The sequence below is a fragment of the Solanum lycopersicum genome, chromosome 1 (assembly GCF_036512215.1).
Source record: "Solanum lycopersicum chromosome 1, SLM_r2.1".
In the NCBI taxonomy this organism is placed as follows: Eukaryota; Viridiplantae; Streptophyta; class Magnoliopsida; order Solanales; family Solanaceae; genus Solanum; species Solanum lycopersicum.
In genome coordinates, this window is record NC_090800.1 from 77,567,774 (window position 1) to 77,595,630 (window position 27,857).

The 27,857-nt window shown below is 29.2% G+C and overlaps 3 protein-coding genes and 1 long non-coding RNA gene across 6 annotated transcripts in view; 2 read left to right on the top strand and 2 right to left on the bottom strand.

The window, feature by feature from the left end:
• The window catches only part of LOC101264759 (uncharacterized), a 41,314-nt gene extending 40,707 nt beyond the window's left edge, over positions 1-607 (top strand). For both annotated transcript variants that reach the window (XM_069299768.1, XM_069299769.1), the window contains exon 5: positions 164-607. In XM_069299768.1, the coding sequence (XP_069155869.1) occupies positions 164-274 (111 nt within the window). In that variant the 3' untranslated portion in view covers positions 275-607. The remainder of the gene's footprint in view (positions 1-163) is intronic.
• A 4,961-nt stretch (positions 608-5,568) lies between these two features.
• Positions 5,569-7,524, top strand: LOC112940741 (uncharacterized). Its single transcript, XR_003245019.2, has 3 exons — positions 5,569-5,677; positions 6,335-6,404; positions 7,303-7,524. It is a non-coding gene; the product is annotated as an uncharacterized lncRNA (long non-coding RNA).
• A 2,804-nt stretch (positions 7,525-10,328) lies between these two features.
• Positions 10,329-12,714, bottom strand: LOC101265165 (transcription factor bHLH130). Its single transcript, XM_004229558.5, has 6 exons — positions 11,956-12,714; positions 11,424-11,665; positions 11,173-11,349; positions 10,981-11,046; positions 10,815-10,883; positions 10,329-10,708 (listed from the first exon to the last, which is right to left on the bottom strand). The coding sequence occupies exons 1-6, from the start codon at positions 12,551-12,553 to the stop codon at positions 10,637-10,639; spliced, it is 1,224 nt and encodes a 407-aa protein (XP_004229606.1). The 5' UTR covers positions 12,554-12,714; the 3' UTR covers positions 10,329-10,636.
• Positions 12,715-21,161: 8,447 nt separating this feature from the next.
• LOC101265475 (SURP and G-patch domain-containing protein 1-like protein) lies at positions 21,162-27,853 on the bottom strand. 2 transcript variants are annotated; one of them, XM_004229559.5, is made up of 9 exons: positions 27,578-27,853; positions 25,360-25,814; positions 24,534-24,660; positions 24,005-24,108; positions 23,560-23,700; positions 22,953-23,087; positions 22,626-22,805; positions 21,962-22,140; positions 21,162-21,495 (listed from the first exon to the last, which is right to left on the bottom strand). In XM_004229559.5, exons 2-9 carry the CDS (start codon positions 25,772-25,774, stop codon positions 21,469-21,471), a joined length of 1,308 nt encoding a protein of 435 aa, XP_004229607.1. In that variant the 5' UTR covers positions 25,775-25,814; positions 27,578-27,853; the 3' UTR covers positions 21,162-21,468. The 2 variants fall into 2 exon arrangements, with proteins under 2 accessions (XP_004229607.1, XP_010324325.1); XM_010326023.4 differs by lacking the exon at positions 27,578-27,853 and having other exon boundaries at positions 25,360-27,527.
• Between the last annotated feature and the right edge of the window lie 4 nt (positions 27,854-27,857).

Here is a 27,857-nt window from a genome sequence, read left to right on the forward strand (position 1 = left end):
ACAAGTAAAGATGATCTGGTAACAAGTAAAGATGATCTGATAGTGTAAAAAATACTCACACTGACGGTGTTCTTCCCTATATATGCTCGTGAAGTCACTTCTGCTTTCTGTATTATTTTGTTGATTTTGTTTATCATACTCATCATTAGATCATGTGAAGCAGGAAATTTTAGAAACACGCGAGAAAGCGAAGCCTCACCTGTGGTCAACACGAACCCCTGAAGAAGCCGCAGCTTATTGGAGCGAACTCTTTGACCATCTAGATGAAGAGTAAAACTCTTAAGACCTTTTCATCAGACATTTGCTCAATCAATACGAGAAAGTTTATTATATCATTTGAAATAATCTTCTCCCCAATGATGCTTGTTTCAAACATGTCTTAGAGGCACCATGGTTATCAAAGTGGGTTTCTAAAGAGGCACCAGTTTAGGAATGTTTAGAATAGGAACATTGTGTAGGAAAATCTTCTTTTTCCTTGAGTGATTGAAGCAGCATAAACAAATTCCAACAATCTTAAACGTCAGAGTAACACCACCTTCTGATTCAGATGAACTGTGGAGCTTATCATTGCATTATAAAGAGATGGAACAAAACACTATTCATCTTTCTTTCTTTGATGTTGGTTTAGTGCCTGTACATGGTGATTCTGCTAGGGTACATGCATATGGCCTCGATGATTAACTTCGTTGGATCATCCGGGCGCACATTATCCGATGACCTAGATCATCATTTCAACAATGGATACCCTTGTTTAGACTTGATACCCTATGTCCAGTAAACGATACAATAATGGAAGATCTTAAGACAGTCCAGAACCTAAATGATTGGGGTGGGGTGGGGGTGGGGGGGAATGGAACGAAATGACCTAAATAGCTCTCGAATTTGATGCACTATATATGAATTGACTGACATAAAAAATTAAAAGTTCATTTACATGTTTTTTTTCTTCAAGTAGATAACACAGAAAATTCATGTGTTATGCATCATTTTCATTTACATAGTATCTTTAATTTTTGCTAGCTATAGCCTCTTTAATTTAACACCTTTGAGAGTACAAAACTACTTGCATGTTCTGTTTGACAAAATAATCACACATAGCTTCTAGGGAGGACCACTATTTAAGACATAGTTGAACATTACAAAATATTTATTGTCTAGCTGTTTGACAATTATCTTAAGAATTCTGAAATAAAGTTGGGAAAAAAAATAAATCATGTTTGATCTTTGTTTCGAAAATTTTCCCTGCATGAGTTCACTCTTGTACGAGCAGAATATATATCTAATGTGATTCCGCAAAAAGTGAAGTTCGAAAAGGATGATGTATACTCAAACATATTTTTTGATAGATTGCTTCTGATAAATACGAGTAACATATTCTTTAAATTTAATAGTACTATAGTGTAATGATTCTTTCAACCCTGTGGCAGTCTTAAAAATGACCCTTCTTGAAATGGACCATTGAAAAAGTCAAGTATTGTCACATTTGAATTTGAAGTGAAGTGAGTAAATGTGAAAGCTTTTTACCTGACATAATTGAAGGGACCAGCAATTTTGAAAATCCTTATTATTTAAATTTAGCAGCAAAGTCAGTCAAAAGAAAATTAAAAAAATAAATACATGTCTTCTCATTACAAAAGTAGCCCCATGGTAAAGTCAACAAGTTCAAGTCTTGTATGATCTGGTCAACAGTATAGGTATAATTTAATTGTCGTAGGTGAGTTTGACAGAATTTTAAATAATTTTACCTTATTATAAGTGTTTTTCTTATTGTTTCGTTTTAAATTATTTATCGTAACATTTAAAAATATTTATATCGAATATCTCAAGTCATTTCATTTTTGGTTCTTTCTAATTATTTTTTTTAAAAATAGATGTAATGCCTACTTAGCAGTAAGCCGGTTACCTTATTACCCCCATTGTGATTCCTAATTTTAATTTTAAAAAAATGAAAATAAAACTAATGATAGAAATTCCGATACACTCAAATTTCGATATAACTGTTATAATAGCCATATTTCATTACAACAGTATGATTGCCAATTTTTATGTTATATTTCTATAATAATATTTTATTTATATCAACAATGGCATTCATTATATAAAATTAAATTATTCCTCTTTAAGAATCAAAACTAAAAATTGTGTCATAATAAGAAATATATTTTTGTAAGAATTTGATTTAAAAATTTCACAAATATATTCTTAGCGTTACATAAATTGCTGAATAGCCGACATATTTAAAACTTCCATAGTGAAAGTATAACTCCACGTTTTCATTTGACCGTCAAATCAATTTATTTTTTTTTTTACTTTTTGGCGTCTTAGGACTAACTTTGTAGAATTATTGACGTTATATAATATATTAAATTGACACAAAATTTGATTGCTAGAAATAAGTAAAAGTCTAATTATAAAAAATAATTTTATATTATATTGTAATGTTTTTCTAAAAATGTATCATATTTCAATCATTCATAAATTAGAGGGAAAACACAAATAATACCAATCCTTCCAAATTTTTTCTTTTTTATATAAATTATGTCATATTAAAATAAATTACATCAGTTAAGACGATAAAATAGTATCAAATCACCTTAGAAAGTTGGTCATAAAACACCCAAAAAACAATAATTTAGAATAACTAATTTGATGGTCAAATAAAAACGTGAGGTTACACTAAAACCATGAAAGTCTTTAACATGTCGGCTATTAAGCCATTCATGTAAGGCGACTGTTACTTTAGGATTCTATTTTTTATTTAGTATTTGATATTTATATTAAAGTTTGACTAAATTTAATGTTGTGTTAAAAAATTTTATATTAGAAAATAAAATATTTCTTAACACATGTAAGGCGACTGTTACTTTAGGATTCTATTTCTTATTCAGTATTCGATATTTATATTAAAGTTTGACTAAATTTAATATTGTGTTAAAAAAATTTATATTAGAAAATAAAACATTTCTTAACACAAAGGATTTTATATTTAAAAAATTAAATTCAACATCTCGAACCATATATGTGAAAAATAGGTTATAATGCTAAGAGAAAAATAATTTGGTTGTATTGGTGATTAGTCACCAAGAACATATGCGTGTATATGGGTTGTGTCTTAAATAGTGTAGACAGGCTTCACCAAAATACTATAATTACTTATAATTAAAGTCATATTTTTTTTTAGAAAGTTTTCATTCACAAAAAGAAAAGAATTAGTCAACTGAAAATATCTTGAATTAATCTATGTCAATAATAATGTCAAAGTATTTCAATTTAAAAAAAAAAATACACAATTTTTGTTGCAGAGTATTGAGCCATGAGTTTAATTTATTCTAAATATATATACTTTGCGAAGGCTGTTAATAAATTAAATTATTGTCATTTTGATTTATAGAATAAGATGAGATATTTTAGAATTAAATTTAAAATTAATTTTATACTTATTTGATTTTTAGGATCAAGTTTAAAATTGATTTTACGCTTTATTTGATTTAATATTTAAATTTATTTTGTAAGTTTTAAAATATTTTTAATTAAATAAAATAGAATTTTAATCTCAATAACCTTAGTTCTATAATATGATAAATTAATTAAAGATTAAGCCGGACAAAACTATTAGATTCGATTTATTTATGCTAAGTGTTATTTTAGACCAATATCAAAATCTATCCCTGTTTTAAAAAGTCATATAAATATAATTCTTCAGCATAATGATAGACTCGAAAATAATATTTACTCACATATTTCTCAATTTTATGGACAAATAGTATATTGTAATTTAATATTTATAATAGCTCATAAAATAAATTATAATATGATATAAACGTTTTTTTCCAAAAGAAGAATATGTTAACTTTATATTTAATTTTCTCTTATTTAGAAGAGAGAGTTTCAAACTTTCAATATGGCTGTTTTTTTGCCATATTTTCTAATTGTACCATTTCTTCTTTAGACAAAAATACTAATCAACATCTCTATATAATGACACATATATCCATCTTTATTTAATTGAAAAATTTACGTAAATATACTAAAATAAAAAATTATTTATCATTTATAGCAATAATATATTTTTTTCACCGGACCACTTTTAACTCACTTATAATATAAATTTAATACATATTATAAAGATAAACTTATTATTCAAATATTATACATATTTTAATGATGAAGAATATATTTATAATACATTTTAATACACTTGTAATACAATGTGACAATCTTTTACCAAACAAACATAATATATTTCAAAAAATATTATAATTCAAATATATTGCATACATAATTAACTTTTTATACATATTGCAGATTTATCACAATATTATTATAAATGGTAATAAACAAAATGTATCGCTAAAATCAGTAATTATTTTTAAAATTGTATTTATTCATATAATTTTTTCTATTTAATATAAGTGGGCCCACCAACTTTGTTAAGTCGGGTGACCTGCGTATTTCTTTATTTTAATTCTCATGTCTCACCTTTTTTTTTATAGGAAAATTGTATATAATAGCAAACTAATAATCTAAATTAAATGGAATAGCTAGGATTTGATTTAATTGTACTCCATAGCAAACATAGCTAAAATTTACCAGCGTCTCTCTCCCAAAAATCTCGCTTGCCACTCTTCATTCTCGCTCGCCTCTCTCGCTTTATACACAGAAGTGTATAATTCTGTTTCTGTTTTGTATAAAGTGAGAGAAAATTGTATATACACATGCAAAAATGTATATCTTCGTGTTATACACTTAATTATACAATTTACAAACATTTTACTTCAAATATTGCAGAGAAAAAGGCCAACGAATTATACAATTGCAGTGAAATACAATTTTCTCTAGCTTTATACAACAGAAGTGTATATATTGTGTTTTTGTTTTTGTATAAAGCGAGAAAAACATATATTTTCTTGCTATACACTTTTAATTATGCAATATACATACATTTTAATTCGATTCAACTGTATGCAAAATAAATTATACAATTGCAGCAAAATAGGCCAGCGAATTATACAATTTAGGCTAGCGAATTATACAATTGTATATGTATAGCAAATTATACAGTTTTATGTTTGCTATGGAGCGCAATTATGCAAAGTTTGTTATAGCATACAAATATGAATTTTTTGTTTGCTATATGTGAAAGTTGCCCTTTTTTCATTAATTACTTAAAAAATAAAAATAATGTGGATATTAGAATAATTAACAATTTTAGTATACTTTTATATATATATATATATATATATATCACAATAATAAACAATTAATTCACACTTTAAATTTTATCAATATCAAATAAATTCGAACAAAAAGAGAAACAAATAATATTAGAAATACTATAAATTACGTGTAATGACCCGTTAGACTATTTTGAGTACTAGTCCACTTTCTTTCATAAAGGATCCTTTCCATAAAAGAATTTCTATGGAAATTTTAAATTACTTGTTCAATTATAGTTAATTAATTAGAGAGTAAATTTTTTTTTTTTAGTAATTCGTTAATGGGCCAAGTCTAATTATTTAATATCTAAACTACTTGATTTACTTATTAAAATTAGGTAGCGAGGTTAATATTTTTTTTTTATCACAATGTGATGAGACGAAAAGAGGAATAGTAAGTTAACAGGAAGTCGCCGATAGAAGACCTAATGGTATGGTCGTGGAAAAAGATAATCCTTCAGGTACAAAAAATAACAAATTCATCCGTATTTCATATTATATTAGTATATAAGTCCTATTTTCGTTAATTCATGTAATTAATTACTATTTTTATTATTGTGTGTGAGGCTTCAATTGGTATGGTGTATTAATTACCGGCAAATTTAGCTTTTTAAATAGGACACTGAGGCTAAATATTAATGGCTGCCAACATAAGTTTGAATTGAGAAATTTAAAGTCAAAAATTGAGTCTAATAATAAAATAATAATTGGCTCATCATTGCTACATATTGTTGAAATGGTGTTATGCAGGGTATAACTTACGGGTGAGGATTTGTTTCCTCTGCTTCAGCGGTTCCACCACTGGTTCGTAACCAGTGATTTCATATTTATTTGTTCTTATTTTATTATCATATTATGATTCAAGTTTTGATATATTAAAATAGGTAATTAAATATCGAGTGTATTATATTATGTGAAAGTTATTAGGATTGTAGTATTTGAAGAAATTATGACTTAAACCTACGCTTGAATTTGAGGAAAATGAGAACCGAAATATTAATTGGCATCCAAATTAAGAACGTGATTATATGTTTGAGTGATTTTCTGGGTCTAAGATAGACATATAGTCATACGGGTGTGGTTAGTTTTGAATCTTATTGTGATTATTATGTGAATAGATTGCATTGTTATGGAAGCTTAACGAAAAGGGAAGACTCAAATCCTGGAGTAAATTCTTGATTTATTTAGGTAAGTGGATTTTTAAACTCTTGTTAAGTGTATGAAATGTGTGTATTTTCTTGTGGTATATGTTTGGGAGTAACGGGATTGGTGATGGGTTGACTTGTCCACATTGATTAATTCTAATGATGAAAAAATGGGATAACAAAAGTCTATGTGATTAATTGTTTATGTGTGATGTGTTGAGAAAGGGTTGAAGGCTTGTTGAATCATTGTTGATGTAACTTCATGTTTGTGTGGTTGTGAACTGTGCGATGTTATGAAAATGGTCATCTCCTCATTACTTGTGTGAACTTCTCATCTGCATTATGCTGAGGCATTGGTTGTGACAAGTGTTATGTGCATTGAGAAAGAATGGGTACTTAAGAGGATGTACCATTTCGAGGGACGTATCGCGCGCCGATGGATACTATATTTCAAGGGACGTATCGCGCGCCGCGATGGTTACTATTATCGAGGTTCGTGTCGTGCGCCGCGACAGATGCATGGACAGATATGTCCCCCATGGGTCCCGGACTGAGAGACAGCGGGTGTGTATCACTAGGTCAGACATGCATCATTATACTTGACATTGCTTTCCATTGCATTGCACATACTTATCATTAGTGAACTTGGTATCGTATTTTGCTGATCTTCTGATTGCCTTTCTGCGGAACTTGCGATTGATCAATATTGAGCTTGTTATTGCGGATATGTAATTTGTCTAAGTGTTGTTGTTGAGCTACGTGCTATGTAAACCGTGAGCTGTTAGGTTGGGTTGATTTTAATGCAGGTTGTAATTGTGGAGGTTCGGTTAGGGGTGGTAGGAGTACCCGTATTTTATCCCCTTAGCTTGTGTTTAGACGTTTTACTTGCTGGGTACCGTGTGGTTTGGTACTCAACCCTTGCTACTACAATTTTTTTGTAGGTTACTAGCCCGGACTTTGTGATATTTCTCTTCTCCTTGTCTGAGCTTTCTTGGAGATTTGAGAGGTAGCTGTAGTTATGACCTTGTTCTATTCTAGAAACAAGTTCATTTGAGACTAACGTTTCTTTTGAATCAATTGTAATACTTTAGAGGCTTGTACACGTGACAACCAGATTTTGGGGTGTTTTGAATTGATTATGAAATTTCCGCATTTTATTGTAATGGTTGAATTTTAGGCTGACTTGTCTTGGTGGGATAAGACGAGTGTCATCACGTCCATTTTTGGGTCGTTACATTACGATAATTAATAACTTAAATATTTAAAAGTTATATAAAAAGTTTGATTGACTTTCTAAATTCTATTGATATCACATAAAATAGATTAGATGATAAACATATACTTTTTGAAATTGACGAATATAATAATTAGCAAAAGAATTTGCTTGACTCCAAAAAATTTATCAATTAATGCCATATAAGTTGAGACATGAAAAGTAATATCTATTATTTAAAAATTAAGTTAAAATGTACTATAAAATATAATAATTAACTTAATATATTTTAGAGACATAAAAAATGGTTAATTTTTGAGATCTTACATTTGCCACATAAATCCAAACAAAGAGAATAATAAATATTACTTTCAAAAATATGTAAAAACAAGTATTATAAATCACAAAAACTAACAATTTAAAATATTTTAAAATAATATAAAAATTTATATAGTTTCCGTAATTTCATAAATCACATAAATTAAAATATAAATGTTATTTTTTAAAATACGTAAAAAAATTTTCCTGTAAATCACAATAACAAACAATTTAACATATTTTAGAATCATATAAAAATTTCAATAGTTTCTCTAATTTCATAATATCACATAAACTTATATATATATATATATATATATATATATATATATATATATATATATATATATATATATATATATATATATATGGCCCCTGCTGCACGAAGCAAGACTAAAGAATATTTTCTTACCATTTAAAGGAAAATATGAAATTGCTAATTGAGGAAATTAAAATTGTTTTTTTTTTTACTTTCTCATTATTTTTCTTTTCTTGCTTTTGCAAATCTTATCTAATATATATATATATATATTAATTATGTGGATAAGAATGTGAAATAAACTAGAAGCTTTTCTTGAACCCTACACATTTAATATAATAATTGTATTTTATATCTTTTTCAATTGGACCCTCATATACTCTCAAACACGTTTGTCTCTTTGGTCCAATTTTGTCATCAATGTCGATAGTTTTTTCTTTAAAAATCAGTATTATATTTCTGCCCTCCTTTTAAAGTAAGTCTTATTTTACTAAAAACAATATAATAATTATTGCTTTAACATTTAAAACAAAAATTTACAATTATTTTTAGTTATATCATTACGTTAAAGAATTTTTTTCAATAGTTCTTCCCAATGTTTAAAATATATAATAAATAAATAGAGGTAAGTAACTACGCAAATGATAGTATCTTATATTTATTATTATATTTTTTAATGAATTTGAAAAAAGCTAAAATGATAATTAAGTAGTTCATGTATATATATATAGTAGCCTCCAACGATGTGATTGTGAAAGGTCGACATGAAAGAAAACTACTAATGATAATTATTGTTACTATAAGTCAAATCCATGAGCTAACTATCATTAATTAATTAGTTAATTTACTATTATTGAGATCTAGCTCTTCCCACTTTTTGTTTTGTTATATAAAATTTAAAATTTATGAATTTTAAATTTTAATTTTTAAAATTTTAAATTAATATTTCGTAACATATTCTTAAGACAAAATAAGATAAAGAACCAAAGCTATTAAATTTTGTTAATCGAACTCGTAGCTAACATTTTAGCTTTGCTTGAATAGCAAGGCGATATAGTACTTGTAAGTCGCTACCTAAGCCTCGTAAGGCACATGGAAACCTGTGCCTTCCTCCGTAAAATTTTAAGGCGTCATTCTCCTGTTTAAATATTGTTTTTTTGATTTCGATCTTATATTTATTGTTCTATTGAATTTTTACTTCATGTTTTATTATTTTTTTGACTTCGAACTCTAAATTTATGATTAGGATGTAAAGATTCGCGAAATGAGAGGATGAATGGCTGATTAATTAGCCTCATTTGGCTGCTTATTTTGAACTTTGAACTACTTTATTTTTGCTTGCAAGTACAAAAGGTGGCTCAATTAAATCAAATTCAATTTTATTACTTCAACTGAATTTTTTTTTTATATATTTTGTGAATTTTACTATCTTGATCAATTGATACTTACTTCCCCCACATGAATGTAGTAGCTTCTCCAGAAACTACAGAGAGCTGTTTAATCAAATTTAATAATTAAACACAAAAATCAACATAAAATCAGAAAAAAGTAGTTTTTGTTGAATTTTGTAAATTACCGCCAATAACTTCATATCAAATTCAAAGAAAATAAAAGAATTTTTATAAACTATTGATAATACACCATCACACTTAATAATAAATTAATTATTATTTAAATTACATGTAAAAATGAATGAGTTATATAATTCTGTTAAATATTTTTATTTCTCGACATATCTTTTAAAGAAAATGATTTAAAATATTTACTGGATTAAGCTTAATCAATATTTTTATTTAGTTTGATTTTTCGATTTAATTCAATTTTTCGATTGGATAGTATACCCTGTCTATAATTCTTCTTTACTCATTGAGTGCCCTATTAAATAAGTTACTCCTTTCCCTCTCTAAGGGAAAGAATAGTCCACAAATTTTTCCATAAAAGGATAGAGATATTATTATATAATATAGTTTGAAACTTCATCTACTTCTATCAAAATATCATACCAACCAAGTCATCTAATCATATCAATAACTTCCACTCCAACCATATAACACCAAGCACCCCACCCCACAAACTTTTACTTATTTGCATAGTGCATGACCCCATTGGTTTGTTTCCTTGCGATAACACGATGCACTAAGCTTTTTTAATAAATAAAATTTAGAAAAGGATTGTGATTTTGGAATTACTCTTTCCAATCGATATTATTTGTCTTATAAAGTTTTGAATCAACTAATAACATAGTTAAATTCCAATAAACAACAGCATAATACAATAATCATGTGCTCCTATACATCTAGATTGTACTCACTAGACTGTTATTAGATCTAATCAAACTCAATAATACATTGAAAACTACACTTGCCTTGTTGCAAAATAAAAACAAAGTAGAACCATATTTCCAGCATATTAGGGTAGAAAGAGAGTTTATTTACTCTCCTTTTCCATCTAACTTCACCTATTACTATCTGTACACAAGACTATTTCATGTTGTTCCATTTGAATATTGCAGCTGCTTACTTGTACACGAGCATTTCGCCTTTTTATCGGTCAGTGTCTGGCATTAAATAAGTGTAAATTTGGTAAAGAAGATATAAATGTTGCTTGAGAGATTGATTCATGTGAGTACTTCATGGAGAAAAAACACTTTTTTTGGTCATTACCTGGACTTGTTTCTGAAGGTCTTTAATGTAATCAACTGCCAAATCTAACATATCAGCTGTGTTTGTTTGCTGCCATTTCATTCAATAAGAGAACATGTGAGTTGAGTTCTTTCTACCTTCTTTTAGACAAAAATTGATTGATACAACAAACATGACTAGAATTTACCTTGTCCATATTTGGGAAAAGATCTTGCAGTTTTTTCATTCTTTCACTAATCCGAGTACGTCTCATCTACACAAATTGTTAAACAAGAAAATGAGAACTTAACGCGAACAACAAGTTTCATCATAGTTATGCACTTCAAGTATAAACATAATGATTAATCGGAAAACTAGGTAAACAAGACAGAATTTTTACCCTTTCTGCAATACTTCGTGGGTGCGTAGCACAGCCTCGTTTAGCACGTATTTTGCAAGGCACTGAATCTTGTTGGAACTGTAGGTATTTCTCTATGGCAGCCATCTCAGAAGATGTCTTAGGCAAGCTTAAATGATGAGATAAACCAGAAGAAGTGTAGTTTCTTGATTCGTCATTCTAACAAACAAAACGAACGTTTATTAGTAACAGATACAACAACAAGAACAACAGACAGAAACTAGAATAGCTACCTGATTAGTCATTCCATTGAAATTAGTAGAGAACATTTTCAGATCACCATCTCTATTTCTCTTCAAGGAATTAAACGACGCGTCGTTCCAAGATTCATTCTCAGCAATGCTAGGCATGAAGTTTGAGGTAGATGATTGATTAGTTGAGTAACTTATATGATTGTTGAAACCATTAGTTGATGTACTTGCTTCCCTGTTAGTCCCAACACTTGCTCCGAAATTCCCAACTTCTCTCATAAATCCTGTAAATAAACAACAATTTTCCCCATTTCTGATCACTACTATATCAAAACTATATCAAAAGCATCAAGCCATCATCGAGAACATTACTAATCGCTTCACACCATTTTCAGATTAACCAAAAGTTCAAATAGAGGCACAAATTGCTTCATAGATACTAAAATTAACTAGAAGTAAACTCTCTGTACAAAAGTCACATAATCAATCTACTAATCAAAAGTTTAAGCCAGTGAATCTGATGATGTTTTCATGAATTGAACAAATCAAAAGTTAAAAGAGTAAAGCAGCATACCATTGAAGAATCCAGCAGGTGAACTGTTTTGTCTGATGAGATCAGAGTCACCATTTCCATTACTCAAATTTGCTCTAGTTTGCATTTGCACCCCTACACTATAAGAAACACCACCGTTCTCATATCTATTTTGTACACCATTTTCATTCCCAAATTCAATCTCCTCACCAATCTCCTGTTTCAAAGAAGTACCAAACTGAAGCTGATTCTTCTGGTTTTGATCATTCATATCTCGAGTACCATTGTTGTTGGTGGTGTCGTTATTGTTCAATAAGGCGGTGAACATGGAATCCGAATCAGAACTCGAAGACCCATCACCGGTAATGAAATTTTCACCGGAATTATTCCCGTCTCCGTCAAGAATTCCGGCGAAAAACGAACTTGGAGCTGACCTGTACCTCGTTAACCCACCGGAATTACTCTGCTGAAACTGTGACTGTTGCTGAAAAAAATCAGAACCCATCATTTCTTTGCTCCTAAAGAACTCAGACTCCATTCCTTCACCATTTTTGAAGCTTGAAGAACCCCCACCACCACCGGAAAAAAAGAAACTATTCAACTTATCCATTTCTCTAGATATTGGCTCTGAGCTAAACATAATCAAGATTCTAATAATATCTTTTTTGGAATTATAGCTTCAATTTTTTCGAATTTTATCGAAGAAGAAGAAGAAGGAAAAATGGCGTATGAGCTAGCAAGCAATTTCTTTGGGTGCTTATTTGACAGAGCAATTTATCGAGCAGAATTGATGGGGACTTGTGCGTCGTAAGTAAATGACCAAATTACCCTTTGTGGACAATTTTAGTTTTACCATTTTTATCCTTTTTTTGTCTTTTTGTGTCAAAGGGAATGGCTTTTGATTAGTTTACTAATTTATTTTTAACCTTGATTAATAATATTTAGTTAAGTGAAGATTATCTTAATACTACTTTTATTGAAGCTTAGCTTAAGGATAAAGTGAGATTAGCTGTGTTTGTTTCTTGTCTTGTCTTTTAGTTCCAAACAAACGTAAAATTGAGATTTGGAGTGTTCTTTGAATAAGAGAAGAGGCAACATGTGATTTAAAATTTGTAGTTAATTCTACTTAATTATTCTTAATTTTTTTACTTAACTTTAGTTTTAATTTAAGCTTACCCAATAATGAGACAGGTAATAGTGTTTTTCGAGAAGTTAAAGTTACATAATAGTAATTTTTAGTTTATCCAAGTTAAAGTTACATAATAGTAATTTTTAGTTTATCTTTAATGTTATGAAAAAGAATTGAAGATTGATAAATAGTTGAATAATATATCAAAGGAAAGAAATGTCTATTTACCTTAGTGTTCTATAACTTTGTTTTATAATATTTTTACTAACTATTTTTTTTGTATTATTTTTTTTATAATTATATTTTCATAGTTTTTCTACTGAATCAAAAATCTATTTTTCTCTTTCAAAATAAGGCATACACACATTTAGCCAATAAGGCTAAAACTCTATGATGATTAATGTTATTATTTTAGCCAAACAAAATTTAGATATAGCCAAAGTTTGTTGTGAACTGAAAGTTTCTCTTTTTTCTTGTTTTCCCATTTTATGGCTACAATACAAAAAAAATAATAATAATCATTTTTTTTTTTAAAAAAAAAAAAGTTGACTCAAAAACAGCTTATCAAACAAATCGGCAAGTACGTGGATTTGGCAAAACCAGTTTTAATAAAATATTTTTTTTAATTAAATCACATGTGTACGATCATATTATTTAAAAAAGAATCCCTTCGGTCAAAATAAGGAAAAAATTCAATTTTTTGACTTCCCATAATTGATGACTTTTTTCTTAGAATTTATCTACGAACTTTCTTGGAATGGAAAAAGTTCATCTTTGTAAAAAGAAAATTAAAAAAAAAAAAGATTATACTATTTTGATAAAAAAAAGTTATTGACAAAAGGTAAAAGTTTTAAAAAGTGGGCAATTTATATGCTCTCTTTTTAGGAATTTTTTAAAGCTAAGCCTTCGTGTTGAGGATTATGTTGATAGAAGATTTTTTTGAAAACTATAAGATTGGGCGGTAACCGTCTAGAATTATTTGGCAAGTATATTAAAAATAGATATTTAAAATTAATTATCGACTTAAATAACTAAAAAATAATTAGTTACTTTTTTCAAATTTTTCCTTAATGATCGTGTAGATCACTTGAAAAGTTAGGTAGACTTTAAATATTTTTGATATGGTTCTATTAGTCAAATTACACATTGTATTAAATTTTTCTTGAAGGCTATGCATAACCTTAACATAACAAACAATTATGGACGAAGCGAGTATTATTTTATTTAAAATATTTTTCGAATTAATATTTCACCTAGTACAAATGGAATTGATCCATATTTTTCCGTATAGATAGCTAGATAGTAGAGTTCAATATTTAAAATTCTCACTGATAAATTGTGGCGATTATTTATTTTATAATTTTCTTCTCTATTTTTCTATTTCTGAAGAAAAAGTAAGAAAACTTATACAAATTCAAATTACACAATCATAAATAAGTTAGTAATTAAATTGTATATTTAGTCAAAACCGATTGAATTAAGGATCAATACATCGTGATCTTCTCATATTGTTAATTGACTACTTGATGTTTAGCAATTAAAGTTTAAGATAATCATTGCTTAGACTTGAGATAAACTATTTGTCTTTTCCATGATTACATGTTATTCTGATAGTTTAATATTACTTGACTCATATTGACTTAACATAATTCACAAGAAAAAATTTTCTTTCCTTCATTCGTTTTTACTTATCAATTATTTTAAAAATAAATTTTTACTTTTAATTGTCATTTTTAATGCATAAAAAACACAAAGAATGTCTACTTTACTCTTCTAAAAAAAACCTTTTACTTAAGCATGAAAAGTCTAAACTGGACAAGTAAAACTTAACAGAGAATTTTAAATATGTATTTTATTAAACTAACGTGAGTAATGATACGTTAAAAATTCCAAATTTGACTACTATCATTTTATTCAATGATTTGATACTAATTACCAAGTATAAAGGAAAAAATATGATAAAATTCTCTTGATTTTCTTAATCAAACCAGTAAAATGAAACATGTAATTTGATATAGAAATCAAAGTAATATGAAACAATATGAAATATACCTAGAGCATGTTTATGTTTAATTAATCATGAATTTATTTTTTTTTTAAAAAGTCAACCTAGCTTATCTTTCAAAATTAGAATAGGATGTTTATTGTTTGGTTTTATAGTTGACTTTTTAGCTCCATTGACCATCTCCTTCATAATTAATGGTACTACAAATATTAGGCATTGACAAAATCATTTAAAAAGCTTTTTTTCCTCCTAAAAGAGGGGAGAAAAAATAAAATCATTAACACGACTGATATAAAAACTTGTCAGCACAAGTATTTGGATAAAATCAATTAATACAAGATATGTGTTTTACATATGAAATTTGAGGGTAGTTTAATTTAAAGATATTATTAATATTAAGAAATTAGGATTGGTGCTAGATAGATTAGCTATGCAGTAATTAATAATGTAATTAGTAGGGGTGTCTCAACTAAATTGGTAGCATAAAGCTAATTTTAATAAGATGCTTTAGATTTATCTAATAAGATTTATAATGTATGGGAAGTAGAAGTAGGGGTAGAGATATAGGGTGGTGGGTGAGTCTTTCTCGATGGAGCGAAGTAGAGATGCATTGAAGATTGAGAAGAATATAATCAACGTAAAATTTATTAGTGGGCAAGGATGAGTTTAATGTCAAAATTATTATGCACGTGAATTCATAATCCTTATGTATAATATTTCATAGAAATTTCTTTAATTTATTACATTTTAACACTTAATATAGAAGATGCTATAATTCGATAGAAAATTATACTTGATTGAAGGATAAATGAATATCCAAAGGAAGATGGATCAATTTTTACTTAATATTCTCTCCTCTCTCCTTTCTTCGATGTGCATCTACGCTATAAAAATTACTTTATTTTTTAATTATAAGCAAACATCCCTCCCCTCTCCTTTCTTCGATGCGCATCTACGCTATAAAAATTACTTTATTTTTTAATTATAAGTGAACATGGAAAAATTTAAAATTATCTTACACACCCTAATGTGTATGTGCCTCATTGACTATATGTTTAGTTGTTAACTATACTAGTCTTTGGAAGGTGATTGGTTCAAAACTACATTATTATAAGAAGGTATTAATGTCAAGTTGCTTAATTAGTTATTAATTGAGATTATATTGCTTAATAAAAATATGAATGTGAGTAGCATAAGTGGCTTAACACTACTAAACCACATGTACTAAAAAATTATAAAGAAATAACAACTTGTCATAAATGGTCACTACTCACTATAATAATAACCCCTCTCTATATGTAGAACATGAGGTAGTGTCATGTATTGATGGTGTAAACCATTAAGCACCAAAAGACACATACACAATATTTCTAAATCAAAAGAGTTATATACCTACTAATTGGGGTGGGATTAGAGGATTTTAATATATTGTTCAATCGAATTTAATATTTTTAATTTTTGTAATATGAGCGATAATTTTAATATTTGGATCAAATAGATTTATTTATTTTTCAATTTAAGAAATTAAAATAAAAGGCTTTTAATCATTCATCTTCTTATCACTCATTACAAATATATTTATTGAAGATCATTCACTCGAATTTCATCTTACCTAAATATCTTGAGGAGTTCAAAATTACAAAGATAAAAAAGTTTGAACAAAATTTTACAAAGATAACAAAATTGGGTATAAAATCAAAATGACAATATTAGGATGATGTTTTTTAACCGTTTGTTATTTTTTATTTTTTTCTACGTAAATAAAAATGTAGGTGACACGATTAAATTTAATATTGTTTTCATATAATTTGAGAATTTATCTTTCTATATTATGAAATTTTATTTTTATATATAATTTAACTTTATCAATATTAGGACGATGTTTTTTAACTAACTAACATTTCAAAAGTGTTTATGAAAAAAATACATTTTCACTATAATTCAAAGTATCTTCATTTTTAAATAAAAGAGTTGATCAAATATTATAACTTAAAAATAAAATATTATTTTTAGAATAACACTCATAATTTTTCAAAAATTTTAACCAAACGAGCTACTATATTTATTCGTTAGAATAAATTTTTTACACGGAACCTTTAATCTGCTGGGCCCACCTTTTGAGCCCCACGGCGGCTACCACCTGACCGTACCGACATCCCAACCCCACCCAAAGAATATGTTTTTTTTAAAAAATAAAACTTATAAAATTTAAAGAAATTACAAATGTTGCAAAATCATTATAGAAAAATTTAATTACTCACCTAAATTATATTATATTATTAAAATTTTGATAGTCAATCAAAACTTTTAATTTGATTGTAATTTATTTATTTGACTTAAAATTATTAATTATTATAGTATTTTCAAGGTTGAATACAATTTGAATTTAATAAATCATTATTTGTGAAGTATTTGTCTGTGTATGTCCTATAGATTTACCTGTTTTTGATTGGAAGTTGGAAAGTCATGTTCGAAAGAAACGATTGCTTAATTACAGTATTGAATTTGGAATCTTTATATTTAGTGGTAATTGCGTTGAGTATTACCTAACAAATTGTTTACCAATGACCGAAGAATATGAACTATCTACTTATGATTGTCACAAATTGAATTATAATCATTTAAAAAAATTCTATATTTTTAAATTTTACAGTATATATACTTAAATTTTATTAAAAAATTTAAAATTTTATCACATAAATTAAAAAATCGATGAGAAAAAAATACACCCCACTTCGAAATAAAAAGAGAAGAATATTTTAAGGAAGGGATTATTGTACATTTTATTTTATTCACCTTATCCGATAAGCAATTGTCGTAGGAATTGTATGTTTTTAAAAAGAAAAAAGCACATTTCTTTTTGCCCTTTTTATTCCTATGGAATGGGACAAAAGGTTCTCCAAATTCTTATAATTGTACACAATTATATTCATTTTACGTGGCCAAATTCACACTTCTAAAAAGGTATTTTGCTACAATTTTAAGATAAACTTAAAAATATTATAAATTGGAATTTACATATTGGCCTAACTTAAGGTGTTTGGTAAATAAATTTATTGTGTACATGAATTAATCTGATTTTGATATACTTATGATCTCTTTATTTTTAACAAAATTTTAAATTTAAATATTTAAAAACGAAAAAAATAGTATGATGTACTTAACATATGTAACTTTCGAACAATCAAAACGCATGTCTAATATTTTAGATAGAAAAGATGTTTATATTTGATTATATTTAGAAATATATTATCATATAAAATAACAGTATAACCTTAATGTAACATGAATAACTAAATTATAATATATTTAATGATTCTGACAATTATAAATATTGACAAATAAAAAATATAAATTTCAAAGAATCAAGATTTCATTTAAATATCACAAAAATTTAAACTAAAATTTATCAATATTGAAAGGATAAAATTTCTTTAAAAAGTCATACTAAAAAGATGATATAGATGTGATTATAGTTTTTAAAAAAGAAAACATGTAGAATAAATTAAATAAGATAGATACATTGCAATCTTCCACTATATAAGTGAATGACGAGTTCTTTAGTCATCATGTGTCAACCAATGTGGAATTGCGACATGTAATAAGTGAATTTAAATTTAACTGAATATAATAGAAATAATATTTTATTTATTAAACATTTTATTATTAAAATTATATAATTTATATTTAATTAAAAATTAATATAAATATCAAACGTCAAAAAAAAAAATCAAACAATTAAGCTTTTACAAGCACATACATGAATTAGCTTTCATACATTGAACATTGAACATTTCTTATATACTTTGGATTTTAATACATAACTCTGAAAATGAAACATATAGTCGACAAAAATAATATATTACATTACTTATATAGAGGTGTGGGGTATGGTTGAATCCTGAACATAACATCAAATCAACTATATATATATATATATATATATAATATATATTCTATTGAGTGAAAGTATATATTTTTGTAATTTTTTTATTTTTAGTTTTTAATTTAAGTTATAAAATTAAAAAAAATATATATTCTTTCCCTCAGTAGAATATAATATATTAATTTTTTGATTTGATGTTAAAATCGAATATAAGAATGAAAAATAAGTTGAGTATTAAAATGATATATGTTCATGTCAGAAGATAAAAGTAGAATAAAATTTCTACTACTATATGATATGTACAAATTAAATTGATTTGAATTTTTATGTCCTGAAAAATGACAGTAATTTATATGTTATCACTAAATAAGAGTAGAAAACTATACCAAAATTTATTAATTGACAAATTTTTTAAAAATTATATTAGATATACATTGAGTTATTTAGTGATAAATTTCATAGGCAAAACTCTTTTTTTTTTCAAGTAAGAAAATATAGTTATTAGATTATTTAAAAAAACAATACAATAATTATTATAATATGAATAAAAATAAGACAAGCAACTTATTATAACAAAATATAAATACAAATTACATGAAATAACAATTATCTATGCTTTTAATTTAAAGATGTTTATGGAAATGAAAATGATTGAAGAGAAGATGAATTTATTTTTTGTTGTTACAGGAAGTGGCAACTATGCAATTATTTATAGGACTGTTCGAAAAGCTGCCCAACTAAAACTTGAGAATTAATTGTTTTTCTTTTTCGATTCGTCTGTTTTATTTTATTTTTTTTGAAAAAAATATATACTTTTTGTTTTAAAAAATATTTTTTATGTTTTAGATGATAAATTTAAAATCGAAGAATCAGTGTGTATATATTTCCTACGAGTTCTATTTTAATTTTTACTTGAAAACTCCTTTTAACTCAGATTTTATTTTATTTTTAAAAAAAGAACTCAAAGAAGAACTAAGGAATCTAAAATTTTACCTTTTGCTTTTATTGATTCGTGATGGATTTAGAATTAGATTTGGGGGAATCTTATACCTGTGAATTATTATTGTTTCCATAATTGGAAACTTTTACTTATTTATTTTTATTCTTATTTTTTATCCATGACTGAAAAATGAAAAATTAATACAAAAAACACATTTCTTTTTGGTAAGAACTTTTTGCCATATTTGTAGAAAGATACTACTAAATTGCAAGAATATCCTCATAAACATTTAAATGATCATGCTAATATTATAACTAATCAACTATTTATGGACAAGCCATTCTTCAAGATGATATTTTTAGTAATTCTTGCTTAGCGAAAGCAGGTCACCAATCGATGATATAACTTGAATATGAGTAGACGTTACTCCCGTTTCAATAATTAAACTGATAAAATAAAATAAGCAATTAAGATTTGACTCTAAACTCATTTGGGTTAAAAGAACGATATTACTATAAAAAACTAAAAATATAAAGCATAATTTGATAAAATAAATAATTTATTATAAGATGTTTATATTACATTAAAATATAATATATTATATAAATTATTTTCTTTACAGCCGACACTTGCTTTCCATTTCTTTTCTCATACACACATGCCTTCTACGGCACTATATGAAGCTACCCAAGAAAGACCAAGAAAAAGTTGTCTTTATCCTCTAATGCTTTTATTTCTTCAAAAAATAATCTTGTGAATGTGAACCTTTCTTTTTCTCTTTTGCTTTTTTTTTCCTTTCTAATATCTATTATTATTAATTTTATCCATTTTACTTTTATTCTCATCCCATTCTTACATCTTTTTTTGTTCTCCACGTACCCTTATATGGATAAATTACCCAGAAAAAAATAATGTTACATATCAAACATAGGATTTAAAGATGGCGAAAATATCATAAAAGGAGTATGAAATTTGGCAAAGTGATTTGGGAGACCAAACATATAAGTAACAAGATGATATTGTACCTTTGATTTGTTAGATAAGAATTTGGAGCATGATTGACCATCAATGACTAGCGGATGATTAAATAAGTAATACCACAAAGTATATTAGCTTTGTGAAGAATTTGGTGCCACTATTCACAACTTCAAAAGTATCTCTAAAAAAAATCATTTAGACAACTATCTTTCAAACAACTCTGGAGTATTCTTATATAGATAGTACAATAGCAATTTATGCAAATGCAAAATATTATCTCAACAAAATCAATGAATTCACACCTAAAAAGTAAGCAGGTTATAACACTCATATTCAGCATCATCAACTTTCCAGTAACAAAGCATATCCTGACAATTACAACAGAATAACACAAGTGAAATTTTGAATAATCAAGAGACCACAAGGCGAAAGATGTATCGGAGTTCACAATACATGTCATTTCAATATCTTAGATGCAACGAATTCAAACTTTTTGAAGTAGTATGTAAACCAGAATAACATCAACTTCTAAATACTGTCTTCCTGAAGAAAAAGCTATAACAAACACAAGTGACTCCAATACAGAGGTAGCCCGGGTAGACGACAATCAGTTTGCCTCAGTAGTATGCTTTCCGCGGATTGTTCTGCAAAAACAGCTTATCAGTCTTGGTTCCAATTATAATAAAAATTTAATGTTTTCCCTCTCCATTCTATCTAAACCAAAAAACAAGTTCCTGAAATGAAAAACGAACGGGAAGTCATCTTGAATGTGAGGCTAGAGTTTTTACACATACACTGAGTAAGCAGGATCCTCCCTCTTGTTAGGTGACAAGTTACTTTATGGTCATGTGTCCAAAGATAGAGTGGAGGAAAGGATTTTATCTTTTGATACATAAAAGTTTCTATCGTTTTACTTAGAAGGCGATGGCAAGATGGTTCCTTGAGTTCTGTTCTCATATATTACTGCAATGGTTTTTTTAATTTCCCTTGATGCAAACTGTATTCAATAAAATTATAGAGTACTTTGGCTGCATAAATAACAAACCTAAATGAAAAGGAGAAGTTCCATACCATAAAAAGGTTCAATTACAGAGGAGATAGAGCACATACCAGTGGATTTGGCCTGTACTTGTAGCCTAGCATCATCCGTTTCTTATATTGATCATAGATATCATCTTCTGGAGTGACCTCTCCAGGTTGGTGAGCACCAACACCTAAGTTATTTGATTTTATACTGCCAGCTGCTATTGGATCTGCAATACCACTTTTAGAACTCCCTAGTCCTTCACCTGCAGTTCCGCATTAAGATTAAGACTCCATAGGAATTTGTGGCATGTAGCTCCTAAACATGAACTATTTGCATTTCGAAGACTAATACTTTTTGACTACAAGAACAACATACCCAATGGAATCCCACAAGTGCGGTCTGGGCTAATACTTTCTGACTAGAAACTCCTTAAAATTACCTACAATAGAGTGTCACTTGGATACCTAGTTACCAAAACAACTTGCTACAAGTAGTGCATTTATACATTTGAATAAACAAGATGAGGTAAGGATGTGCCCAGACCTGAGGAGTAGCCTCATCAATCGCAGAACAAACCCAACCCTAACCTCGTGCCCCTTAAACTCAACATAACTCTTAAAATTGAAAAGCTCCGCCCCTAAGAAAAGGCCTATTAAAAAGGGGAAATCTTCCTTTTCCTCTAAAAAATTTACCAGTCCAAGTTATTTGCACCCAAATAGGTCCATGTTTTCGTAGAGGGAAATATACCTTCTCTCCAACCCATTTTCGATAGAAGTTTGTGGCCAATATTATCAGCTTGTATTTTCGACCTTTCTGCTGCCTCTATGGCTGCTTTCCGAGCACCTACGTCGTTGCAGGTAGACAAAAACTTAGCAAGCTCTTCAGGTGGGATATAGTCCCCCATATGATGACCCTTCTTTCCTGGAACTGCAACACAAAATAAGATATAAGAAGAGTTGCACATATTTTAATAAACAATGCATGCACCTATTTTGAGCTCAGGTACCTAAGATGTTAAACTTAATAGGAAACCAGAACATAGATACAGCAGAATAAACAAAATTTGTGACCAACCTTGGAGAGAAGCAGGTGGAGGCATCTCATCTTTCGATGATCTCGGTGCCCTCAGTTTCTCTTCATCTGCAGCTTTCTTCATGTAATATTCCATCATCGCTATTGGATCTGACCCCGATGGACCGCTTGAATGACCTGCAAAGACAATACATGTATAAGCCCAAGCATAACTGAAAACCTTTTCAGTGCAATTTCATGAAGTCCATCATCCAATGAAGTTATGGCAATATGACAATCTGATGAAATGCAGAAGGTGCACAAATTATAGCCACAGATGATATCAAATTTTCCAGGAGGTGGCACTAACCCGTTGATATCTCCCTTCATCGTAATTTATTTTCGACTTCTTTGTACATCTATTTGTTTTTATTGATAATGCTGTCCGTCTATTTGTTATTCATACTTATAGTTATTAGGTTTGGACTACACATACATATTTATATTTTTTCTCCTTTTGGGCCTCTTCCTTAAAACCTATACTTTATTTGCACTTTGCATTTAAAGCCCAGTGGATATTAAGAGTTCTTTTGTGTTTTTCGCCTTTGATAACACTGAACTAAATGCCAAGTCACTATACACATACAGACTCGCGAATAAATGACATTACCAGCATTTCCAGCCGGTTCTGAAGAACTTGTATTCTCTGTTGCTCCCCACAATGCTGATGCAGGAGTTTGGTAATTCAAATGCTGCTGATGTGACCTATGAGAACTGCTTGTTGAGCTGGGGGTAGCAGTACTAGTAGCTCCTGCAGCAGCAAAAGCCAATCAAGTAAATAATATGGAAGAATCACCACAAAGAAACGTCATGTCGATCAAGCAAAGCCAGATGAACTAGACATTAGATGCTCAAAACATGAAGTTGGCAATTTAGTTGAATAACCTCAAGTTATTCAGCTAAATGCATGTGCGTACAAGCTATACACAGTACATAAAATGCATATTAAACATGGCCAACTGAACGCAGAAAGCTAGAAACATCCTGCACTACTTAACCAGAAAGTTGATTAGGCTTCTGCCAACAATATATGCATGTGGAGAAATTTTACTTACTATGTGATGTTTGGGCTTCACTGGTCTGTGATAGAACCTTTTCCTCTTCACTAAGCTGATATTCATAGTATTTGTAATCAGGACAGCTTTCATCAAATAAGAACCTGCAAATATATCAAGAGTCATAAACAATATAGAAATTAGATGATTGACTGCTAACCATTCATAATAGGCTGTAGATAAAATTTCCAGTTAAGTAAGCTCATTAGATAAAACTCTAAAGAGACCAATAATTTTAGCAAAGAAAGAGCTTCCAAACACCAAGACAAAGTAGAGAATTAAACAAGCAAGGGCAAGGGAAGAACAAGAAGTGGTCACCAGTTCTTAAGGAAGTGAGGCAACAAAAGAAAGAAGAAGACAATAGATCCAACAGAACTCGAGGATATGATGTCACATGACCGCAATCACACATACGTGTGACTTGAGAAGACAGAACAACCCATGGCAATTTACATCGTAAAAAAATCGATGTTATAATAAATTATGTGACTATTCTACATGAAGAGACCAGAAAGATTCTGATTCATACTTAAATGGCGTGTCTCCCGGATTTTTTTGGCGAGTGATATTCTCAAACTGCCTTCCATGCTTAGCCACAAAACTTGCTAATTTGTCTGCAACTTTCTTCACTGCTGGATCACTTGGGGGATTTGGTGCTGCATGTCACTTAAAGCACTGATTAATACCAAGAGCATGAACAAGTGAATATAAATTACTCTTGTAGCCGCATTTTCCAAATCTTTCATTGAACATCTCTTTCCCCCAATGTTGGTAGGGACTTAAGATATAAGCTGCACGATCAGACAAGAGTAACTCAAGAATGTCTAGTTCTTATCCACAATGCCTAGAGAATATCCTCAAAGTACAAAACAAAATGGTAAAATCTTGACTAATGAAGGGCTTCGAAAATTTACACCATAAGACTTCCATGACAGATTAGTAGTAAATGAGAACCCATGCCACCAGTTGCACAAGAAATTAGGTGAATTATGTGGTTCAAACCAAAAAGAAATTACCTCATGTGTGACCATCAAGAGAAAGCAAATTCTCAAAATGGTCAAGAACTAAGATCATTCCATGAATTCTAAAAATTCCTCGGCTAAAATGACAAGTCCTCGAAAAGTGAGGGTGGACCCAAAATCAAGCCAGCAAACAGAAAATTAAAGAAAGGAAAATACATAGCAACTAAGAATGGAAATACATAGCTACTAAGAATGCTGTTCAAAGAACCAACATGTGATATCAATTATCATGACTCATGAGCAAAACTATACTTTATTCAGTTATAAAGAGACAGAAAGAGAGAGGGAGGAGTTATCATCAACGAAATTCCAATATTTGTAATAAGTATTTACCAACATCAATCTGTCTAAGAGGCTGGTGCAGAGCACGAGGTTCCTCCACCCTCTGCCGTTTAATTGGCCCATCTCCTGAAGAATTCCCAGCATCTTTTTCATCCTCATCATCCTCATCTTCACCTAGCTTGACAGAAGGTGCAGGTATTTTGGATTTCTGTTTCAGGCTGAATGCAAGTTTCCCACCTGAAGCAACTGTGGCAGTTTTCCGCGAAGAGTTAACTTTAAATTCCAAGCTTGGCTTACTAATGACGGCCTTCGGAGTTGAAGCTCCCAATATACTGGAGGTTGTCTTAGACTCTTTTGATGATGAACCCTTCAATTTCTCCTTTTCCTTCTCCTGTTGAAGCTGTTTGAACCTCTCCATGAAAGAACCATCGTTGACAAATAAGCTAGAATCTGTTGGCTTCTCCATTAGGAAAAAAACCAATTTTTTTCTTTTCTGCCAGCTGTAACTGCTCAACAAGCACTCTTACAATAGATTCAGATATTGAATGGGTTTTTTTTACTGTAAACAAATATTCAGATACTAAATGGTTTTGTTATCACTTCTTTCCTTAATGTTCTGTAAGTGAACATCACATTTACATTCCAAGTTGCATTCTCAAATCCATCGTTGAAATCAGAAAAGAAAATGTAGAATTCAATATAAAAGAAAAGGAAAGCAGGTTGTTCATTCCCCTGAGATTTTTTAGCATCAGCAACAAGACCGTGCAGGAGAGGGATTAGGTATGTTTGATAGACTGGAAAAGTAAACCAGGACAGGAAAGGTAAATTTTCCTCCGACCAGCTTATAGAAAGTCAAGGATCCCCTCCTGGACTTCTTAACACGTTAGTGAAGTCGTAGGACTCGGAAGATGTAGGCATATAGCTAAGCACGTTCTTCTTAATTTTAGATTATTATACTCGTTCAGGCAAAAACATATGCTAGAATGTTTGTTTTTCCTTTGTGTACTTCACATATCCAAAAAAAATGAAAGGCTTATAAGTTATAACTTTCTAGACATTCATATGGATGCAGATAGGAACTTAGACAAAGTACAAGTCCAATACTTATAATCCCTCAACCATACACGAATTCACCTTACCTTCAAAAGCTGTAATAGACAGTTTTAAATATCTCTTATAACTCCACATGTCAGATCATATTAAAAAATCAGCTGTTGCTCATCTACAGTTGCCTTGTAATCAATCAGTTATTCAACACCATAGCAGCAAAAACAATCAGGTAACGATTGCGAGTAATGTTACTTCCAACTCCTTCTTAAAGTGCTCACTTGGATCTGTCTGAAAAAAGTTTTTGGTTCTAAAAAGAAAATAAGGCTAGTAGAAGTTGAAGACATGTTTAGCTCGTTGTAGTTTTATAAGATTTGCTAGTGATTTGTTAGTGAATGACGATTTTTGGGTAAAAGAACTTCCTTCACAATTCTTCAACTACAACAAAAAAGAACCAAATTTTGCATAAAATGATATTTTCAATTTCTTCAATCAAACACAATCTTCCGAAAATGACTTCCACTTTTTACAACAACTTCCCAGGAAATCTCCACCCAAAATCCTTCCTAGATGGTACTATCTCTTTTTACCTTACTCTTTATGCAACAGTTGCTAATTTTTCGAGAACTGTAACAATGTATTAGTCATCAGCACGAAGGCTGTGCTGGCAGCCCATTTACAATTCCATATAGCAAAATTATGTCCTTGATCTTCTTTACGAGGACACTAGGAACTCTAGTAATGCTCCAGCTTAGTTCAAATAGGTTTCTTTAGACCAAAATAAAATACAACTCTGCAACAGATCATCCAGTCAATTCAAACCCAACCTAAACCCAATTATATGAAACAACTGAGCGTCTATACCTACTCATCCAGAAATAATCACACCATAAAAAAAGAAATACAGAAATCAACAGCAACAAGCAAACTTCCACAGATTGAAATACTAACAATTGATCAAGGAAAACGCATCATAACATCACATTAAAGCACAAACATCAAGAAATTTATAATTTCGATCAAATTAATTGAAACCCTATAGTCATCAACCCACAATCCAACAAACTAAGACTTCAACACACGCAATAAAATAAAAATCAAACATCTAGAGAATCGTACAAGAAATCCACACAAGTCAGAAAATCTAAACTGATAGAATTAAGAAGAAGAAAAAAAAACTAAGAAGCTCGAAGTGCTCAAACATCAGCCTCAATAAATCTACCTGCGGAATCGAGAATGAAAAGTGGATCCCGAAATCAGCAAGCGTAAACCGAATTGACTGAACAAAGCAATGAAATTGAAACCCTAAAGGAAGATCGAGAAGAGAAAAATAATTGGAGTATTTGGTAATGAATAATTTGGGGGAGAAAGCAACGTCCGTTAAACGAGCGGACGAGGAGGAGAGAACGCGTGACTTTGGGCGCTATAGCAATGAAAATTGGGGATTAATATGTTAAATAGTTTATTTTTGCTTTCTAGGTTGTGTATAGGTTGATTCGGTC